The sequence below is a fragment of the Hemibagrus wyckioides genome, linkage group LG02 (assembly GCF_019097595.1).
Source record: "Hemibagrus wyckioides isolate EC202008001 linkage group LG02, SWU_Hwy_1.0, whole genome shotgun sequence".
NCBI classification, from domain to species: Eukaryota; Metazoa; Chordata; class Actinopteri; order Siluriformes; family Bagridae; genus Hemibagrus; species Hemibagrus wyckioides.
The window spans coordinates 1,390,085-1,411,060 of record NC_080711.1 but is presented as its reverse complement, the minus strand read 5'-3'; the positions used below and the strand labels follow the sequence as shown (position 1 = coordinate 1,411,060).

The 20,976-nt window shown below is 44.4% G+C and overlaps 1 protein-coding gene across 2 annotated transcripts in view; it reads right to left on the bottom strand.

Annotated features, from left to right (window-relative positions):
- coro1a (coronin, actin binding protein, 1A) overlaps window positions 1–7,099 on the bottom strand; it is an 11,857-nt gene extending 4,758 nt beyond the window's left edge. The window contains exons 1-6 of one of the 2 annotated variants that reach the window (XM_058376659.1): window positions 6,901–7,099; window positions 4,141–4,344; window positions 2,300–2,422; window positions 2,008–2,137; window positions 226–407; window positions 1–93 (exon numbers count right to left, since the gene is read on the bottom strand). The exon at window positions 1–93 is cut by the window's left edge and continues 27 nt beyond it. In XM_058376659.1, the coding sequence (XP_058232642.1) occupies window positions 1–93; window positions 226–407; window positions 2,008–2,137; window positions 2,300–2,422; window positions 4,141–4,338 (726 nt within the window). In that variant the 5' untranslated portion in view covers window positions 4,339–4,344; window positions 6,901–7,099. Of the gene's footprint in view, window positions 94–225; window positions 408–2,007; window positions 2,138–2,299; window positions 2,423–4,140; window positions 4,345–6,900 lie in introns of those variants that run through there. The other variant, XM_058376668.1, reaches the window with a different exon arrangement.
- Window positions 7,100–20,976: the final 13,877 nt, after the last annotated feature.

The following is a 20,976-nucleotide window of genomic DNA, read 5'->3' as shown; positions in this document are numbered from 1 at the left end:
ACTCATGCGGCTGAAGCCTGTGGTCAGGATTTTCCCCTCGGACACGAACACTGCTCGCACCGGCCTGGAGCCCTCGTGTGGCTTGTCCTTCTCCTGAAACACAGGAATGTTTACTGTCTTTAACATTAAACGTAACTATAAATGGATAACAATGACGTCATTCTGTAATAAACAGGACACCACACAGTGTTTTATATATTTGAATGTGTTAGTTTTATGACATACAGCAATGACGGTGCCTTTGCGTGGGTCCAGGACACGCAGTTTCTTGTCCTTGCAGGACGTGAGGATGCGCGAGCCGTCTCTGTTCCAGCAGGCGCTGTAGATCAGGTCAGTGTGGACAGTGTCCATTCGCACCATCGCCTCACCGTGAGCCACGTTCCACAGGATCACTACGTTATCACAGCCTGAGACAGTGAGAGACGGAGTGAGGGTGTGATACAGGAAACACTCAGCAGAGGGCGCTAATGACACGTCCATGCTGGCTGTGACCTTACAACATCTACGTGTGTGTGTATCTGTATCTGTTACTCTGGGTCTGGGTTCAGATTTATACCGGAAGTGGGAGTGACCCAAACCTGGAGGATGTTTTGTTCTGCTTCTATCTATCTATCTATCTATCTATCTATCTATCTATCTATCTATCTATCTATCTATCTATCTATCTATCTATCTATCTATCTATCTATCTATCTATTTATTTATTGCTAAAGCACTTGAATCGCCAGATCTCTCTCTCTCTCTCTCTCTCTCTCTCTCTGTCTCTCTCTCTCTCGCTCTCTCTCTCTCACACACACACACACACAAATTTACTAATGTAGGCTCTGTATAAACATGTCAGTAGTCTAATTAAAACCTGACCAGACTGTGAATGCAGCACTTGTGTCCACATGAAAATGACCTCATGCTCACGTGGACATTTTTTTTATATTGTGTCTGATCAGATCCTACTTTTAGTCTCAAGCTGGTGTTCTGTTACGTAGCTAATAAGTGGCGGCTAGTGCTATTTATAGTGCTTTTTATTTATTTATTTGGGGGGGGGGGCAAACAAACTTCAAATGAAACTGTTAGCAGTGCAGGACTGTAAACTAGCCGTTTATCGGGTGATTCTGGATCATTACTGCTGAGATAAAATACTGAAAATGTTACTGTTAAGGTCAGCTGTTAAAGCATGCAATACATCTATCAATCAGTGAGTTTGAGTTCAATGTGGGGTTTATTATCAGTAATGAAGGTAATCAACACACACACACACACACACTCATACTCACACACTGGAAAGTTGCCTAATCATAGGCCAGTGGCACTAATTGAAAAAAAATGTTGCTCTCCTTTCTTTCTGGCTTGCTAATTTCTCAATGAGCTTCTGGTTTAAGGTCAGTCATCTCAGTGACCAGTCTCTTTTCCAGTGACAGCATGGTCAATGCATTCAGCTTCTCCTGGGTCATTATAAAAGTCTTAATTCTCTTGTGAAAGGGTATATTTGTAAAGATATATCCGAATTTTCTTTCATCTCGAGATATATTGCTTGCTTCCACATTAATCAGTACCTGACCATTAACTGACCATCTGCTGAGCGGTAATGAGACTCAATGAGAATGGTCCAATCACATGAGGCCAAATATATAACAACAATATTGAGTTGCTAACAACAAAAGTGCGAGGGGACAAGGGCAATTTGAAACAAGCCAATCAGAGCTCAGCCTCAAGTCACAAGATTTTCAAAACTTTACAGAGCTACACACACACACTCATTTATCTGGCGCCCAGCACACACACACGTTTATCCGGTGCCCCGCACACACACATACACACACACACACACTCACACTCATAGTACGACTAAATGATTTTATTTCGTTATTAAAATATATATTTATTGTTAACACATTAAAGTAGCAGTCTTCTCTGGCTAACTTTACCTTTTGACCGGCCTCCACTGTACCTAATATACATGTATATAATGTATTGTATGTAAACAGGAGTGTGTGTGTGTGTGTGTGTGACCTGCAGTCATGAGGACATTGTGTGCAGTTGGGTGCCAGCTGAGGATCCCCACACGCTTGGAGTGACCATCCAACTTCACCACTGGCTCCTTCAGAGGAACCATCAGACCCCCATCAGGAATCTCCCAGATCTAACACACACACACACATACAGCTAATGATTTCAATCATATATACATATATATATATATATATATATATATATGTGGTAAAGCATCAGTCCACATGTTCAGGATGCAGTCTGATGATAACAGTGCCACCGCTGTAAAAGGTCAAAGGTCAGAGCCTCTCACCATCACGCTGCAGTCCTCAGAGCCGCTGGCGATGATGTTGTCATTGTGTGGACACCATTCGATGTCCAGCACGGGTCCGGTGTGTCCACAGACGGTGGGCTGAGACATATCGATACGTCCCGTCTGTAGAGAGAACGAGAGAGAGACAGTGAGACAGAGAGGACAAAAAAACGTGGATGAGAGGAACTCATGCTGAGGTCAAATCATCCAAAACAGCTACTAACCCTGTTACAGACTCTGTGTGTGTGTGTGTGTGTGTGTTGCAGATGTTTTTTAAATCCAGGTTGTTCTGATCCCCTCAGAAATGTTCAGTGTGTGAACGTTAGGTGAACATTGGAGCAACAAAGTGCATGATGCTCAAAAGTTTGTGCCCCCTGACCATCACACTTATATGTACTTCTTTGTTGTGTGTGTGTGTGTGGTCAGGGGTGTACATATTTTTTTTCAGTAAAATATAATACAAAAGAATGATTTCTGAGAGATATTGTAGATATCATATATATATACTGAATGATTGAGTTTGAATGTAAACAGGTTTGTATGAAACTTCTCCTTTTCAGTGTTTTGTTTTTTTTACTTCTTTTTTCAGTCTCTTTTTTAAGGTTCCTTGCCCTTCAGAGTCATAGTACGATCACCACACATGTTCACACACACACACACACACACACAGGAGTAACTGATGTGTATTTCTGAAACAGGCAGCTGTCTTTCTTCTCACACACTCAATCTGCTTGCGTTCACCACATCCTGTGCAGATATGCAGATACACAAACTGCCCAAATATGGCAAAAAAATCGCACACAACGCGTGTGTGAAAGAAGAAAGGGGGAAAAAAACAGACGTGTAAAAGATCTGATGACGCCTGGGTGAGGAAACCTGACTTCCTGATTCGAATAAACGCTTCGTGAGACGAGTCAAATGACGTGTCGGCTCTTTTGAATCGGCTCATTTGGGTGACTCATGTGGAGGAACATTTTCTTATTTTTCTTCTTTTCTTTTTTTTTAATGTAACTGTAGGGAATACGTTTAAACAAAATGCCACGTGTTGAAAAAGCGCATTGTTTTGTTTTAAAATAAAAACCGGCAGTGGGAGAAAAGAGTCGACTCGCGGGTGAGCCGAATCAAATGATTTGACTCACTGAACAGAGCTGGTGCTTTTTTTCAAATTCAAATCTTCAAACTAAGACAAAGAAGAAGAGGCGGAGTCACGTGCGCAGTTTGCGTCACAAGCCGAGTTTACAAACCTGATCCGAGTTTAATTATTTCTAATTTATTTATTTAAGTAAAATGTTAAAATGTGTTATTTTGGCATCTGCTCTTAAACACAGTCCCTTTATTAATGTGCACTGGTCCTGTGCACGTTTGTTTTTATTTTATTTTTGCTTAATTGATAAAATCAAGTTGACAGTGATATGTTTGTTTGTTTGTTTGTTGGTTGGTTTGTTTGTTTGTTTGTATGTTTGTTAACAAATTTTGGCCTCCGTTAAAACCTCTGTTAAAATAAAGTAAAAAGAAAAGAACAGCTCACTCACATAAATAAATATCAGCTTTAAATTTATTACTCATATTACCAGTGACTAATGATTCCTAATATGCAAATAGAATAATTAGCATATTAATATATTCATGTATGCTAATTACTTTAGTATATATTATTTATTTTAGTAAGTATATATTTTGTCTGTTTTCCTTGAATTCGTTGCTGCATTGCTCTGTTCACATCACATCACAACAAGTTCATCTGTTTATTCTTCTTTTCATGCGCCAAAACGTTTCACAATCACACCTTATTTTAATACCCATGATGCACTGCGGGCGTGTCTGGTCAACCCGGTGCTCACCTTGCTGAGCGGCAGGACGATGAAAGCTCCTCCTCCGCTGGCGTCCACGATCATGGCCACGAACTTGGGGTTGACGGAGCAGAAGTTGCTGTCCCACGTCATCTGAGAGATCCTGATGTCATCGTAGCACTGGTCCGCCTTCACGGCCTGGCCGAAGACGTGGCGGAACTTACTGGACCTGACGACTTTCCTGGACATGATTAGCTGTGGAGATGAAGCCCAGAATGTTAGCGAGCAGATCAGGAGCAGATCAACGGACAGCAATGGACAATGTTTATTCATTTACTTTCTTACTTCACATCACTTATTTTTACCTCAGACTGCTTTCACATGCACAGTTTCTCACTCTGAGTCTCTGTCTGGTTTTAAATCAACTCAAAAATAGAGTGAGGAAGTGATTCTGAATCGATTCACTGGAGGAAGTGAATCAGTTGTGCTGTGTGTTTTGGGATGTAAGTAACTGAGCTGCAGAAACACCACATGCAAACACGTCGTGCAGAACTGACTAATAAACTCGTTATAAACGTATAAATCATTAAAAAATCATTTAGTGATTTTCATGCTCACGTCAGGCACTCATCAGTGTTTCTGACCACAGTGGGGTTTTTTTGGAGGATGTGTTCAACTCTACACACCTCAGTCTATGTTTTTGACTAATTCGATGATGTTTTTTTTACCCGAACAAATCAAAAGAATCAATTTCACTCTGATTCAGATTCAATTTGTTATTCAGAAACTAGTCTATTGTTTTTAATCTGATGAAGAACTAAGATGGCTGGATAGACGGTTCGTCACTGAGGCCTAGATGTCTTCATCGTAAACGTCCATCACTGCTCTCTGACCTTTTCTCTGAGAAAGTGAAATGACCGGTCAGGTTACTGTGCAGGAATACGACAGGATATTGTGAGGAACCTCTTTGATCCACGAGCATTTGTGAAAATAATTCCCTGATTGTAAGTCAGACAGAGAAAGAGAACCTGAAGGGTTCATTAAAAATATTTAAGAGTTCATAGCCACCAGAAATCAGTGGTCAAGATTCTGCTTAGCACCTTAAAGGTTCCTTCAGAGGAGCAGAACAGAAGAATGGTGCACCAAAGAAGAGCAACGAAATGGGAAAAAAATTGTTTATAGTGGGAAATCTAAATTTCCAAATGTCTTGATGCTGCAAATGAAATTTGAGGTGAGGTGTAGGTGCATGAAGCCGGTTAACTGTAGACGCACATGGACTGGCTGAATGCATGAAGGTGCTCTTGGTTTTGTTCAGGGTGGTGAAACTGCTGCACAGGAAATGTCTTAAAAAGGAAGTGCACCGTTTAAGATGGCTGAGCGAGAGGAGAAAGTATAGACTGATACGTTAGCGCATGTTTGCTATGACACACACTCACCTCTAACATCGCTAACGACATTTAGCTACATTCATCGCTAACGACACTTTTAATTGGAGTGTTACGTTTTCGTTTGGCTTCATCAGAGCTTCATCCTGCATCATCATCACTTCAACTTCATGAAATTGAGGAAGGAAAGAGAAAGAGGATGCTGGTGTAGTTTGTTTGCATCCTCGTCTCTCTCTCTCTCTCTCTCTCTCTCTCTCTCTCTTTCTACGCTCTCTGAAAGAAGACGTTCAGGCTAAATCACACGAGTGTTACAGTAACTACAGATCAACTGTACAGATCAACTGGATAATCAGAGAAGGTGTGAAATTCATCTGATTGTTAAAAAGATGTTGTTATTTCAGTCATAGAGAAAACAACATCATTGTAAATCCTCGGTTTGAAACTCATACACAAAATGTTTTGCATATTAAACTGTGAGAGGGTATTAAATGAAAGCCTGACCTTCGAATAACCTTCACCTCTATAGCTGCTGTACAATATTTCTAACACAAGTTACAAACAAGGTGCTAATGAAGCCGTGTGAGATTTCAGTTAAAACCACATCCTACTGAGCGAACACACAGAGACGTGAGGCACGCCTGCACATTCACGCTAATCGCTAGTCTTTACGGTATGCAAATGAGACTGGAAAGCGTCGCGATCATCGTTTGGGTTAAACTTTACTACAGCAAGTGTTCTTCATGTACTATCACGATGTGTAGATACCTAAAGTTTTCACATGGTGACCTTTTAACATCACGCCATCTTTGAACCGTTAGCATTGTAGCATAGCATCGAGCACCTTCAGAATGAGTATCAGGTTATATCCACAGTTAAATAGCATGTATTAACTCTTTAACTCCTCACCGATTTTTCTGTTCTTCATCCTGCACTCTTGGACATGAAGGTACTGACCGGTTCTTTACCTTGCCGTTTTCCATGAGCACATCATTTCTAGCTTTAATGTATATATTAATAATATCTTTAAGGTGTTTAATTGGATCTTATGGAACTCTAATGCAAAAGCACTGCATGCATGAACACACACACACACACACACACAAACACATGGATGGACAAGTACACTCTCAATCTTTCACCTAGAAATTTCAGTATAATGACCGTTGTATGATTTAAGGTTCGTTATGATCTTTTACGTGCACCTATCTAGGTAGAACACGCCAAAAGTACTAAAGTACCCTTGGAGCACATAAAACTAAACATGCTGTACCATTTTAACAAACATCTTAAGAGCCTAAAAAATCTTTCTTCTTGTGTAACTGACCAGTGTAGGACCAGGAGTGCAAGCAAAAATTCATTGATTTTCAATGTTTGTCCTAATAAAGTTGCTGAAGCTTTAAAAGCTCTCCCAGCGGTTTCACCGTACCTGCAGCTGGAAGCGGGGTTCGGATCTGGTTCTGGTTCTGACTGCTGATTAGGTGGACAGCAGGAGAGAAGGAGAAGAGAGAGAGATATAGACAGATTGACAGAGAGTAGAAGTATGCAGGAGCCGGGAGAATTTCTTCTTCAACAGCAGAGGAAGTGAAAGTTTTATGTTGCAGATGAAAATGGGAGGCGTCTCTTATTCCGTCTCTCTGAGAGCTTCTGCTTTTCTTTTTTTCCTTTTAAAGAGTTGCTCGAGACGACGAAACGACTCACCATCTTCACCGTGTCATGTGACTCCGATTCAATGACTGAAAAAAAAAAAAAGCTGCATCGAGGTCTTTGATCAGCATCAACGCACAAAACAGCACAAAGTTCATGAGACGGTTTACATGTAAGTGTGTGTATGTCTGAAGGAGAATCCAGGAAGTAGCCGTAGTCCACTTCAGTTCTCTCAGTGGACGGAGTAACCTGTAGTACACACATTTCGAGAGAAACTGGAAGTTTGGACATTTTTTTATTTCTTCGCATCCTGTTCTTTGAGTGAGTTAGTAGACTTGACTTTCACTCATACACGATCTGCCCAACAGGCTTTCTACACTGATGTTGGACATGAAGGCCTGGTTCTCCATGGATGTTCCAGTTCCACACTAAAGGTGTTCAGTAGAGCTGAGGTCAGCGCTCGTCCACACCAAACCCTCAAGCCATGTTATAAATATCTCCTGCTTTATGCACAGGGGCGGTGTCGAGCTGGAACAGGAAGGGCTTTACCTAAACTCTAGCCACAATGTTAGAAGCCTACAACTGTGTGGAATGTCTCTGTACACTGCAGCATTAACATGAAGCAGATTATAATCTGTATAATCGGTTCAAGTGACCAGGAGTGTGGGTCAGAGAGGGAGATCATGTGAACTAAACCTTCTGGTCATCTAAAAACTGAAATACTCCTCAGGTCAGGCCTGATATCAATCTAATCAAACCCCTGTACCTACATATACACTCCTATACCTAGACACACACACATACCTCTATACCTACATACACCTATACCCGCACACACATATCCCTATACACACACTCCTATTCCTACACACACACCCCTATACCTACACAAACACACAGAACCCTATATCTACACACACACACACCCCTATACCTACACACACACAAACCCCTATATCTACACACACACACACCCCTATACCTACACACACACAAACCCCTATATCTACACACACACACACCCCTATACCTACACACACACAAACCCCTATATCTACACACACACACACCCCTATACCTACACAAACACAGAGAACCCTATATCTACACACACACACACCCCTATACCTACACACACCCCTATACCTACACACACACACACACACAAACCCCTATATCTACACACACACACACCCCTATACCTACACACACCCCTATACCTACACACACACACACACACAAACCCCTATATCTACACACACACACACCCCTATACCCATACACACACAAACCCCTTTATCTACACACACACACAACCCTATACCTACACACACCCCTATACCTACACACACACACACACACAAACCCCTATATCTACACACACACACACCCCTATACCTACACACACACACACCCCTATACCCATACACACACAAACCCCTTTATCTACACACACACACACCCCTATACCTACACACACACAAACCCCTATATCTACACACACACACCCCTATACCCATACACACACAAACCCCTTTATCTACACACACACACACCCCTATACCTACACACACACACAAACCCCTATATCTACACACACACACACACCCCTATACCCATACACACACAAACCCCTTTATCTACACACACACACACCCCTATACCTACACACACACACAAACCCCTATATCTACACACACACACAAACCCCTATATCTACACACACACACACACCCCTATACCCATACACACACAAACCCCTTTATCTACACACACACACAACCCTATACCTACACACACCCCTATACCTACACACACACACACACACACACACACAAACCCCTATATCTACACACACACACACCCCTATACCTACACACACACACAAACCCCTATATCTACACACACACACCCCTATACCCATACACACACACAAACCCCTTTATCTACACACACAAACCCCTATACCTACACACATATACACCCCTATACCTACACACACCCCTATACCTACACACACCCCTATACCTACACACATATACACCCCTATACCTACACACACCCCTATACCTACACACACCCCTATACCTACACACACACAAACCCTTATATCTACACACACACACACACACCCCTATACCTACACACACACAAACCCCTATATCTACACACATATACACCCCTATACCTACACACACACAAACCCCTATATCTACACACATATACACCCCTATACCTACACACACACAAACCCCTATATCTACACACACACAAACCCCTATATCTACACACACACAAACCCCTATATCTACACACATATACACCCCTATACCTACACACACACAAACCCCTTTATCTACACACCTATACACCCCTATACCTACACACACACAAACCCCTATATCTACACACACACAAACCCCTATATCTACACACACACAAACCCCTATATCTACACACACACAAACCCCTATATCTACACACACACAAACCCCTATATCTACACACACACAAACCCCTATATCTACACACATATACACCCCTATACCTACACACACACAAACCCCTATATCTACACACATATACACCCCTATACCTACACACACACAAACCCCTATATCTACACACACACAAACCCCTATATCTACACACACACAAACCCCTATATCTACACACACACAAACCCCTATATCTACACACATATACACCCCTATACCTACACACACACAAACCCCTTTATCTACACACATATACACCCCTATACCTACACACACACAAACCCCTATATCTACACACATATACACCCCTATACCTACACACACACAAACCCCTATATCTACACACACACACACCCCTATACCTACACACACACAAACCCCTATATCTACACACATATACACCCCTATACCTACACACACACAAACCCCTATACCTACACACACACAAACCCCTATATCTACACACACACACCCCTATACCTACACACACAAACCCCTATATCTACACACATATACACCCCTATACCTACACACACACAAACCCCTATATCTACACACACACACAAACCCCTATATCTACACACATATACACCCCTATACCTACACACACACAAACCCCTATATCTACACACACACAAACCCCTATATCTACACACATATACACCCCTATACCTACACACACACAAACCCCTATATCTACACACACACACCCCTATACCTACACACACACAAACCCCTATATCTACACACATATACACCCCTATACCTACACACACACAAACCCCTATATCTACACACACACACACCCCTATACCTACACACACACAAACCCCTATATCTACACACATATACACCCCTATACCTACACACAAACAAACCCCTATACCTACACACACACAAACCCCTATATCTACACACACACACACCCCTATACCTACACACACACAAACCCCTATATCTACACACATATACACCCCTATACCTACACACACACAAACCCCTATATCTACACACACACAAACCCCTATACCTACACACACAAACCCTTTTATCTACACACATATACACCCCTATACCTACACACACACAAACCCCTATATCTACACACACACACACCCCTATACCTACACACACACAAACCCCTTTATCTACACAGATATACACCCCTGTACCTACACACACACAAACCCCTATACCCACACACACACAAACCCCTATATCTACACACACACAAACCCCTATATCTACACACACACAAACCCCTATATCTACACACATATACACCCCTATACCTACACACACACAAACCCCTATATCTACACACACAAACCCCTATATCTACACACACACACACCCCTATACCTACACACACACAAACCCCTATATCTACACACACACAAACCCCTATATCTACACACACACACACCCCTATACCTACACACACACAAACCCCTATACCTACACACACACAAACCCCTATATCTACACACACACACACCCCTATACCTACACACACACAAACCCCTATATCTACACACACACACACCCCTATAGCTACACACACACAAACCCCTTTATCTACACACATATACACCCCTATACCTACACACACACAAACCCCTATATCTACACACACACACACACCCCTATACCTACACACACACAAACCCCTATATCTACACACACACACACACACCCCTATACCTACACACACACAAACCCCTATATCTACACACATATACACCCCTATACCTACACACACACAAACCCCTATATCTACACACACACACACCCCTATACCTACACACACACACACCCCTATACCTACACACACCCCTATACCTACACACACACAAACCCCTATACCTACACACACACAAACCCCTATATCTACACACACACACACCCCTATACCTACACACACACAAACCCCTTTATCTACACACACACCCCTATACCTACACACACCCCTATACCTACACACAAACAAACCCCTATATCTACACACACACACACCCCTATACCTACACACACACAAACCCCTATATCTACACACACACACCCCTATACCTACACACACACAAACCCCTATACCTACACACACACAAACCCCTATATCTACACACACACACACCCCTATACCTACACACACACAAACCCCTATATCTACACACACACACCCCTATACCTACACACACACACACCCCTATACCTACACACACACAAACCCCTATATCTACACACACACACACCCCTATACCTACACACACACAAACCCCTATACCTACACACACACACACCCCTATACCTACACACACACACCCCTATACCTACACACACACACACCCCTATACCTACACACACACACCCCTATACCTACACACACACAAACCCCTATATCTACACACACACAAACCCCTATATCTACACACACACAAACCCCTATACCTACACACACACAAACCCCTATATCTACACACACACACACCCCTATACCTACACACACACAAACCCCTATATCTACACACATATACACCCCTATACCTACACACACACACACCCCTATACCTACACACACACAAACCCCTATATCTACACACACACACCCCTATACCTACACACACACAAACCCCTATATCTACACACATATACACCCCTATACTTACACACACACAAACCCCTATACCTACACACACACACACCCCTATACCTACACACACACAAACCCCTATATCTACACACACACACCCCTATACCTACACACACACACACCCCTATACCTACACACACACAAACCCCTATATCTACACACATATACACCCCTATACCTACACACACACAAACCCCTTTATCTACACACATATACACCCCTATACCTACACACACACACCCCTATACCTACACACACACACACCCCTTTATCTACACACATATACACCTCTATACCCCCAACACACACACCCCTATACCTATACACACCCATATACCCATACACACACAAACCCCTATATTTACACACACACACACACACACACACACCTATACCTATACACACCCATATACCCATACACACACAAACCCCTATATTTACACACACACACACACACACACACACACACCTATACCTACACACACACCCATATAGCCATAGCATATATACACACACTCTTATACCTGCACACACACCCTACCTACACACACACACTCTTATACCTGCACACACACACCTATACCTACACACACACACTCTTATACCTGCAAACACACCCCTATACCTACACACACACACTCTTATACCTGCACACACACCCTACCTACACACACACACACTCTTATACCTGCACACACCCCTATACCTACACACACACCCTACCTACACACACACACTCTTATACCTGCACACACACCCTACCTACACACACACACTCTTATACCTACACACACCCCTATACCTACACACACACCCTACCTACACACACACACTCTTATACCTGCACACACACCCCTATACCTACACACACACACTCTTATACCTGCACACACACCCCTATACCTACACACACACACTCTTATACCTGCACACACACCCCTATACCTACACACACACACTCTTATACCTGCACACACACCCCTATACCTGCACACACACCCCGGTACCAACACACACACACCCCTATACCTGCACACACACCCCGGTACCAACACACACACACCCCTATACCTACCAGTGGTGACCCGTCAGGGTCAGTAAGTCCTTCTCTGCTGGCCTAAACAGCGGTGATCTGAATCACTGACCTGCATTTTAATATATTTAATATATTTTTCCATGAATGTGTATTAAATTATTCCCAATAGTCTATTCTCTACATTTCATAGCTTTGCAGTTTGCAGATTGCAGTTTGCTGCATATGGCATCAAGAATGTCTTTTTTGAGAAAAGTAACCGTAATAAAATGGACTATTCCTTGGGAGGTGTGAAATACTGTAGTCTGATTTCTTTTTTACTTTGTTATTTAACGGGTGATTAGTATCTATTGCTGTGGCGTCCAGGGGCGGTTCTAGAATTTTCATTTAAGGGGGGCTCCGCCCCCAATGAGGGAATAATAGTGAAAAATAAATACCTACACACACACTCCTTTATGCCTACACACATCTATACCCACACAAACACATCCCTATACACACTCACACCCCTATACCTACACCCACAACCCCACACCTACACACACACACACAATCCTATACCTAAACACACACAGACACAGACACACACACACACTCCTATACCTACACACACACTCCCCTATACCTACACACATATACTCCTATACCTTCAAACACACACCCCTAGACTCAAACACACACACACACACATATACCTACACACACACCTATACTTACACACACACCCATACCCACACATACACTTCCCTATCCTATCCCCACACACAGACACTCACACACCTATACCCAGACACACACACACCCCTATACCTAGACACACACCGCTACTGGATGCTGGATGATAGAATGGACCAGACTGCCAACACAGATGCTCTGTGCAGGAAAGGACAGAGCTGGCTATACTTCCTAAGAAGGCTGGCATCCTTTAACATCTGCAAAGAGCTGCTGCAGATGTTCTATCAGACTGTTGTGGTGAGTGCCCTCTTCTATGCGGCAGTGTGCTGGGGAGGCAGCATCAAGAAGAAGGACGCCTCACGTCTGGACAAGCTGGTGAGGAAGGCGGGCTCGATTGTGGGCTCAGAACTGGACAGCCTGACATCAGTGGCAGAGAGGAGGGCGCTGAGCAGGCTCCTGTCCATCATGGACAATCCACTGCACCCACTGTACAACATCATCTCCAGACAGGTTGCTGTCACTGCCCTGCTCCACTGACAGACTGAGGAGGTCGTTCCTCCCCCATGCCATGCGACTCTTCCACACAGGGTGGGAGGAGTCAGTGCTGACACTACTCTCTGTCCTGGACTGTACAATAAAACACACACTACACACAGTACACTCCGGTTTATACAGAACTCTTCAATACACTGAGATTTACACAGGACTCAAACACGCAGTTTTTGCACATCACCTCACTGGGTCTGTAACTTTAAACTCAGGTTTTCCTTATCTTATATTATTGTTACTTTTTGTTATATTTATTTTATTATCGGATATTTGTCATATATTTGTGTAACATTTTGTTTTTTGTTATACTTTGTGTTTTTGTACCATTAAATTCAGGTATTTTAGTATTTTTTGTTATATTCCTTATTTTTTTATTTATTACCTGTTCTTGTGGATACTGCTGGAAGGTGTAAATTTCCCTTTGGGATGAATAAAGTATCTATCTATCTATCTATCTATCTATCTATCTATCTATCTATCTATCTATCTATCTATCTATCTATCTATCTATCTGATTTGGTTTACAATTGATTATTGTGCTCACTTGCGCCCTCTTATGGGAATAGCAGACAATACAGTACTCTTTTATCTCTAACATTAAGAATTGCCTTTAGAATTTGAATATAATAATATGCTAATATTTAAGAAAGTAATTCGAATTTAGCTTTGCAGCCATTTTGACATACCCCCCCACACCCCTATACCTACACACACACCCCTATACGTACACACACACACCTATACCTACAAACACACACCCCTATACCCATACACACCCACACCCCTATACCTACACACACACACCCCTATACCTACACACACACACCTATACCCATACACAAACACCCCTATACCTACACACACACACCCCATACCCATACACACACACACCCCTATACCCATACACACACACCCCTATACCTACACACACAGCCCTATACCTACACACAAACACACACACACCCCTATACCCATACACACACACCCCTATACCCATACACACACACCCCTATACCCATACACACACACCCCTATACCCATACACACACACCCCTATACCTACACACACACACGTATACCCATACACACACACCCCTATACCTACACACACACACCCCTATACCCATACACACACACCCCTATACCTACACACACAGCCCTATACCTACACACAAACACACACACACCCCTATACCCATACACACACACCCCTATACCCATACACACACACCCCTATACCCATACACACACACCCCTATACCTACACACACACACCTATACCCATACACACACACCCCTATACCTACACACACACACCCCATACCCATACACACACACACCCCTATACCTACACACACACACCTATACCCATACACACACACCCCTATACCTACACAAACACACCCCATACCCATACACACACACACCCCTATACCCATACACACACACCCCTATACGTACACACAAACACCCCTATACCCATACACACACACCCCTATACCCATACACACACACCCCTATACCCCTACACAAACACCCCTATACCTACACACACACACCCCTATACCCATACACACACACCCCTATACCCATACACAAACACCCCTATACCTACACACACACACCCCATACCCATACACACACACACCCCTATACCTACACACACAGCCCTATACCTACACACAAACACACACACACCCCTATACCCATACACACACACCCCTATACCCATACACAAACACCCCTATACCCATACACACACACCCCTATACCTACACACACACACCCCTATACCCATACACACACACCCCTATACCCATACACAAACACCCCTATACCTACACACACACACCCCATACCCATACACACACACACCCCTATACCCATACACACACACCCCTATACCTACACACACAGCCCTATACCTACACACAAACACACACACACCCCTATACCCATACACACACACCCCTATACCCATACACACACACCCCTATACCCATACACACACACCCCTATACCTACACACACACACACCTATACCCATACACACACACCCCTATACCCATACACACACACCCCTATACCTACACACACACCCCATACCCATACACACACACACACCTATACCCATACACACACCCCTATACCCATACACACACACCCCTATACCTACACACACACCCCTATACCCATACACACACACCCCTATACCCATACACACACACCCATATACCCATACACACACACCCCTATACCCATACACACACACCCCTATACCCATACACACACACCCCTATACCTACACACACACCCCATACCCATACACACACACCCCTATACCTACACACACACCCCTATACCCATACACACACACACACCCCTATACCCATACACACACACCCCTATACCCATACACACACACCCCTATACCCATACACACACACACCCCTATACCCATACACACACACACCCCTATACCCATACACACACACCCCTATACCCATACACACACACACCCCTATACCCATACACACACACACCCCTATACCCATACACACACACACCCCTATACCCATACACACACACACCCCTATACCCATACACACACACACCCCTATACCCATACACACACACACACCCCTATACCCATACACACACCCCCCTATACCCATACACACACACCCCTATACCTACACACACACACACCTATACCCATACACACACACCCCTATACCCATACACACACACCCCTATACCTACACACACACACCCCTATACCCATACACACACACCCCTATACCTACACACACCCCATACCCATACACACACACACCCCTATACCCATACACACACACCCCTATACCTACACACACACACCTATACCCATACACACACACCCCTATACCCATACACACACACCCCTATACCTAAACACACACCCCATACCCATACACACACACACCCCTATACCCATACACACACACCCCTATACCTACACACACACACCCCATACCCATACACACACACCCCTATACCTACAAACACACACCCCATACCCATACACACACACACACCTATACCCATACACACACCCCTATACCCATACACACACACCCCTATACCTACACACACACCCCTATACCCATACACACACACCCCTATACCCATACACACACACCCATATACCCATACACACACACCCCTATACCCATACACACACACCCCTATACCCATACACACACACCCCTATACCTACACACACACACCTATACCCATACACACACACCCCTATACCCATACACACACACCCCTATACCTACACACACACACCTATACCCATACACACACACCCCTATACCCATACACAAATACCCTTATACCTAGACACACACACCCCATACCCATACACACACACCCCTATACCCATACACACACACCCCTATACCTACACACACACACCCCATACCCATACACAAACACCCCTATACCTACACACACACACCCCATACCCATACACACACACACCCCTATACCCATACACACACACCCCTATACCCATACACACACACCCCTATACCTATACACACACACTCCTATACCCATACACACACACACACACCCCTATACCCCTACACACACACACCCCATACCCATACACACACACACCCCTATACCCATACACACACACCCCTATACCCATACACACACACACCCCTATACCCATACACACACACCCCTATACCTACACACACACAGCCCTATACCTACACACAAACACACACACCCCTATACCCATACACACACACCCCTATACCTACACACACCTATACCTACACACACACACCCCATACCCATACACACACACACCCCTATACCCTTACACACCCACACCCCTATACCCTTACACACACACACACCCCTATACCCATACACACACACATCCCTATACCCTTATACACCTACACCCCTATACCCTTACACACACACCCCTATACCCATACACACACACCCCTATACCTATACACACACACCCCTATACCCATACACACACACACACACCCCTATACCCATACACACACACACCCCATACCCATACACACACACACCCCTATACCCATACACACACACACCCCATACCCATACACACACACCCCTATACCTACACACACACAGCCCTATACCTACACACAAACACACACACACCCCTATACCCATACACACACACCCCTATACCTACACACACCTATACCCATACACACACACCCCTATACCCATACACACACACACACCTATACCCTTACACACCCACACCCCTATACCCTTACACACACACACACCCCTATACCCATACACACACACCCCTATACCCATACACACACACACCCCTATACCCATACACACACACCCCTATACCTACACACACACACCCCTATACCCATACACACACACCCCTATACCTATACACACACACTCCTATACCCATACACACACAAACACACCCCTATACCCATACACACACACACCCCATACCCATACACACACACACCCCTATACCCATACACACACACCCCTATACCTATACACACACACCCCTATACCCATACACACACACCCCTATACCTACACACACCTATACCCATACACACACACCCCTATACCCATACACACACACCCCTATACCTACACACACCCCATACCCATACACACACACACCCCTATACCCATACACACACACCCCTATACCTACACACACACACACCTATACCCATACACACACACCCCTATACCCATACACACACACCCCTATACCTAAACACACACCCCATACCCATACACACACACACCCCTATACCCATACACACACACCCCTATACCTACACACACACACCCCATACCCATACACACACACCCCTATACCTACAAACACACACCCCATACCCATACACACACACACACCTATACCCATACACACACCCCTATACCCATACACACACCCCTATACCTACACACACACACACCCCTATACCCATACACACACACCCCTATACCCATACACAAACACACACACACCCCTATACCCATACACACACACCCCTATACCTACACACAAACACACACACACCCCTATACCCATACACACACACCCCTATACCTACACACACACACCCCTATACCCATACACACACACCCCTATACCTATACACACACACTCCTATACCCATACACACACAAACACACCCCTATACCCATACACACACACACCCCATACCCATACACACACACACCCCTATACCCATACACACACACCCCTATACCCATACACACACACACCCCTATACCCATACACACACACCCCTATACCTACACACACACACCTATACCTACACACACACACCCCTATACCCATACACACACACCCCTATACCCATACACAAACACCCCTATACCCATACACACACACCCCATACCCATACACACACACCCCTATACCTACACACACACCCCATACCCATACACACACACACCCCTATACCCATACACACACACCCCTATACCTACACACACACACCCCTATACCCATACACACACACCCCTATACCCATACACACAAACCCCATACCCATACACACACACACACCTATACCCATACACACACCCCTATACCCATACACACACACCCCTAAACCTACACACACACCCCTATACCCATACACACACACCCCTATACCCATACACACACACCCATATACCCATACACACACACCCCTATACCCATACACACACACCCCTATACCCATACACACACACCCCTATACCTACACACACACCCCATACCCATACACACACACCCCTATACCTACACACACACCCCATACCCATACACACACACACCCCTATACCCATACACACACACCCCTATACCTACACACACACACACCTATACCCATACACACACACCCCTATACCCATACACACACACCCCTATACCTACACACACACACCCCTATACCCATACACACACACCCCTATACCTACACACACCCCATACCCATACACACACACACCCCTATACCCATACACACACACCCCTATACCTACACACACACACACCTATACCCATACACACACACCCCTATACCCATACACACACACCCCTATACCTAAACACACACCCCATACCCATACACACACACACCCCTATACCCATACACACACACCCCTATACCTACACACACACACCCCATACCCATACACACACACCCCTATACCTACAAACACACACCTATACCCATACACACACACCCCTATACCCATACACACACACCCATATACCCATACACACACACCCCTATACCCATACACACACACCCCTATACCCATACACACACACCCCTATACCTACACACACACCTATACCCATACACACACACCCCTATACCCATACACACA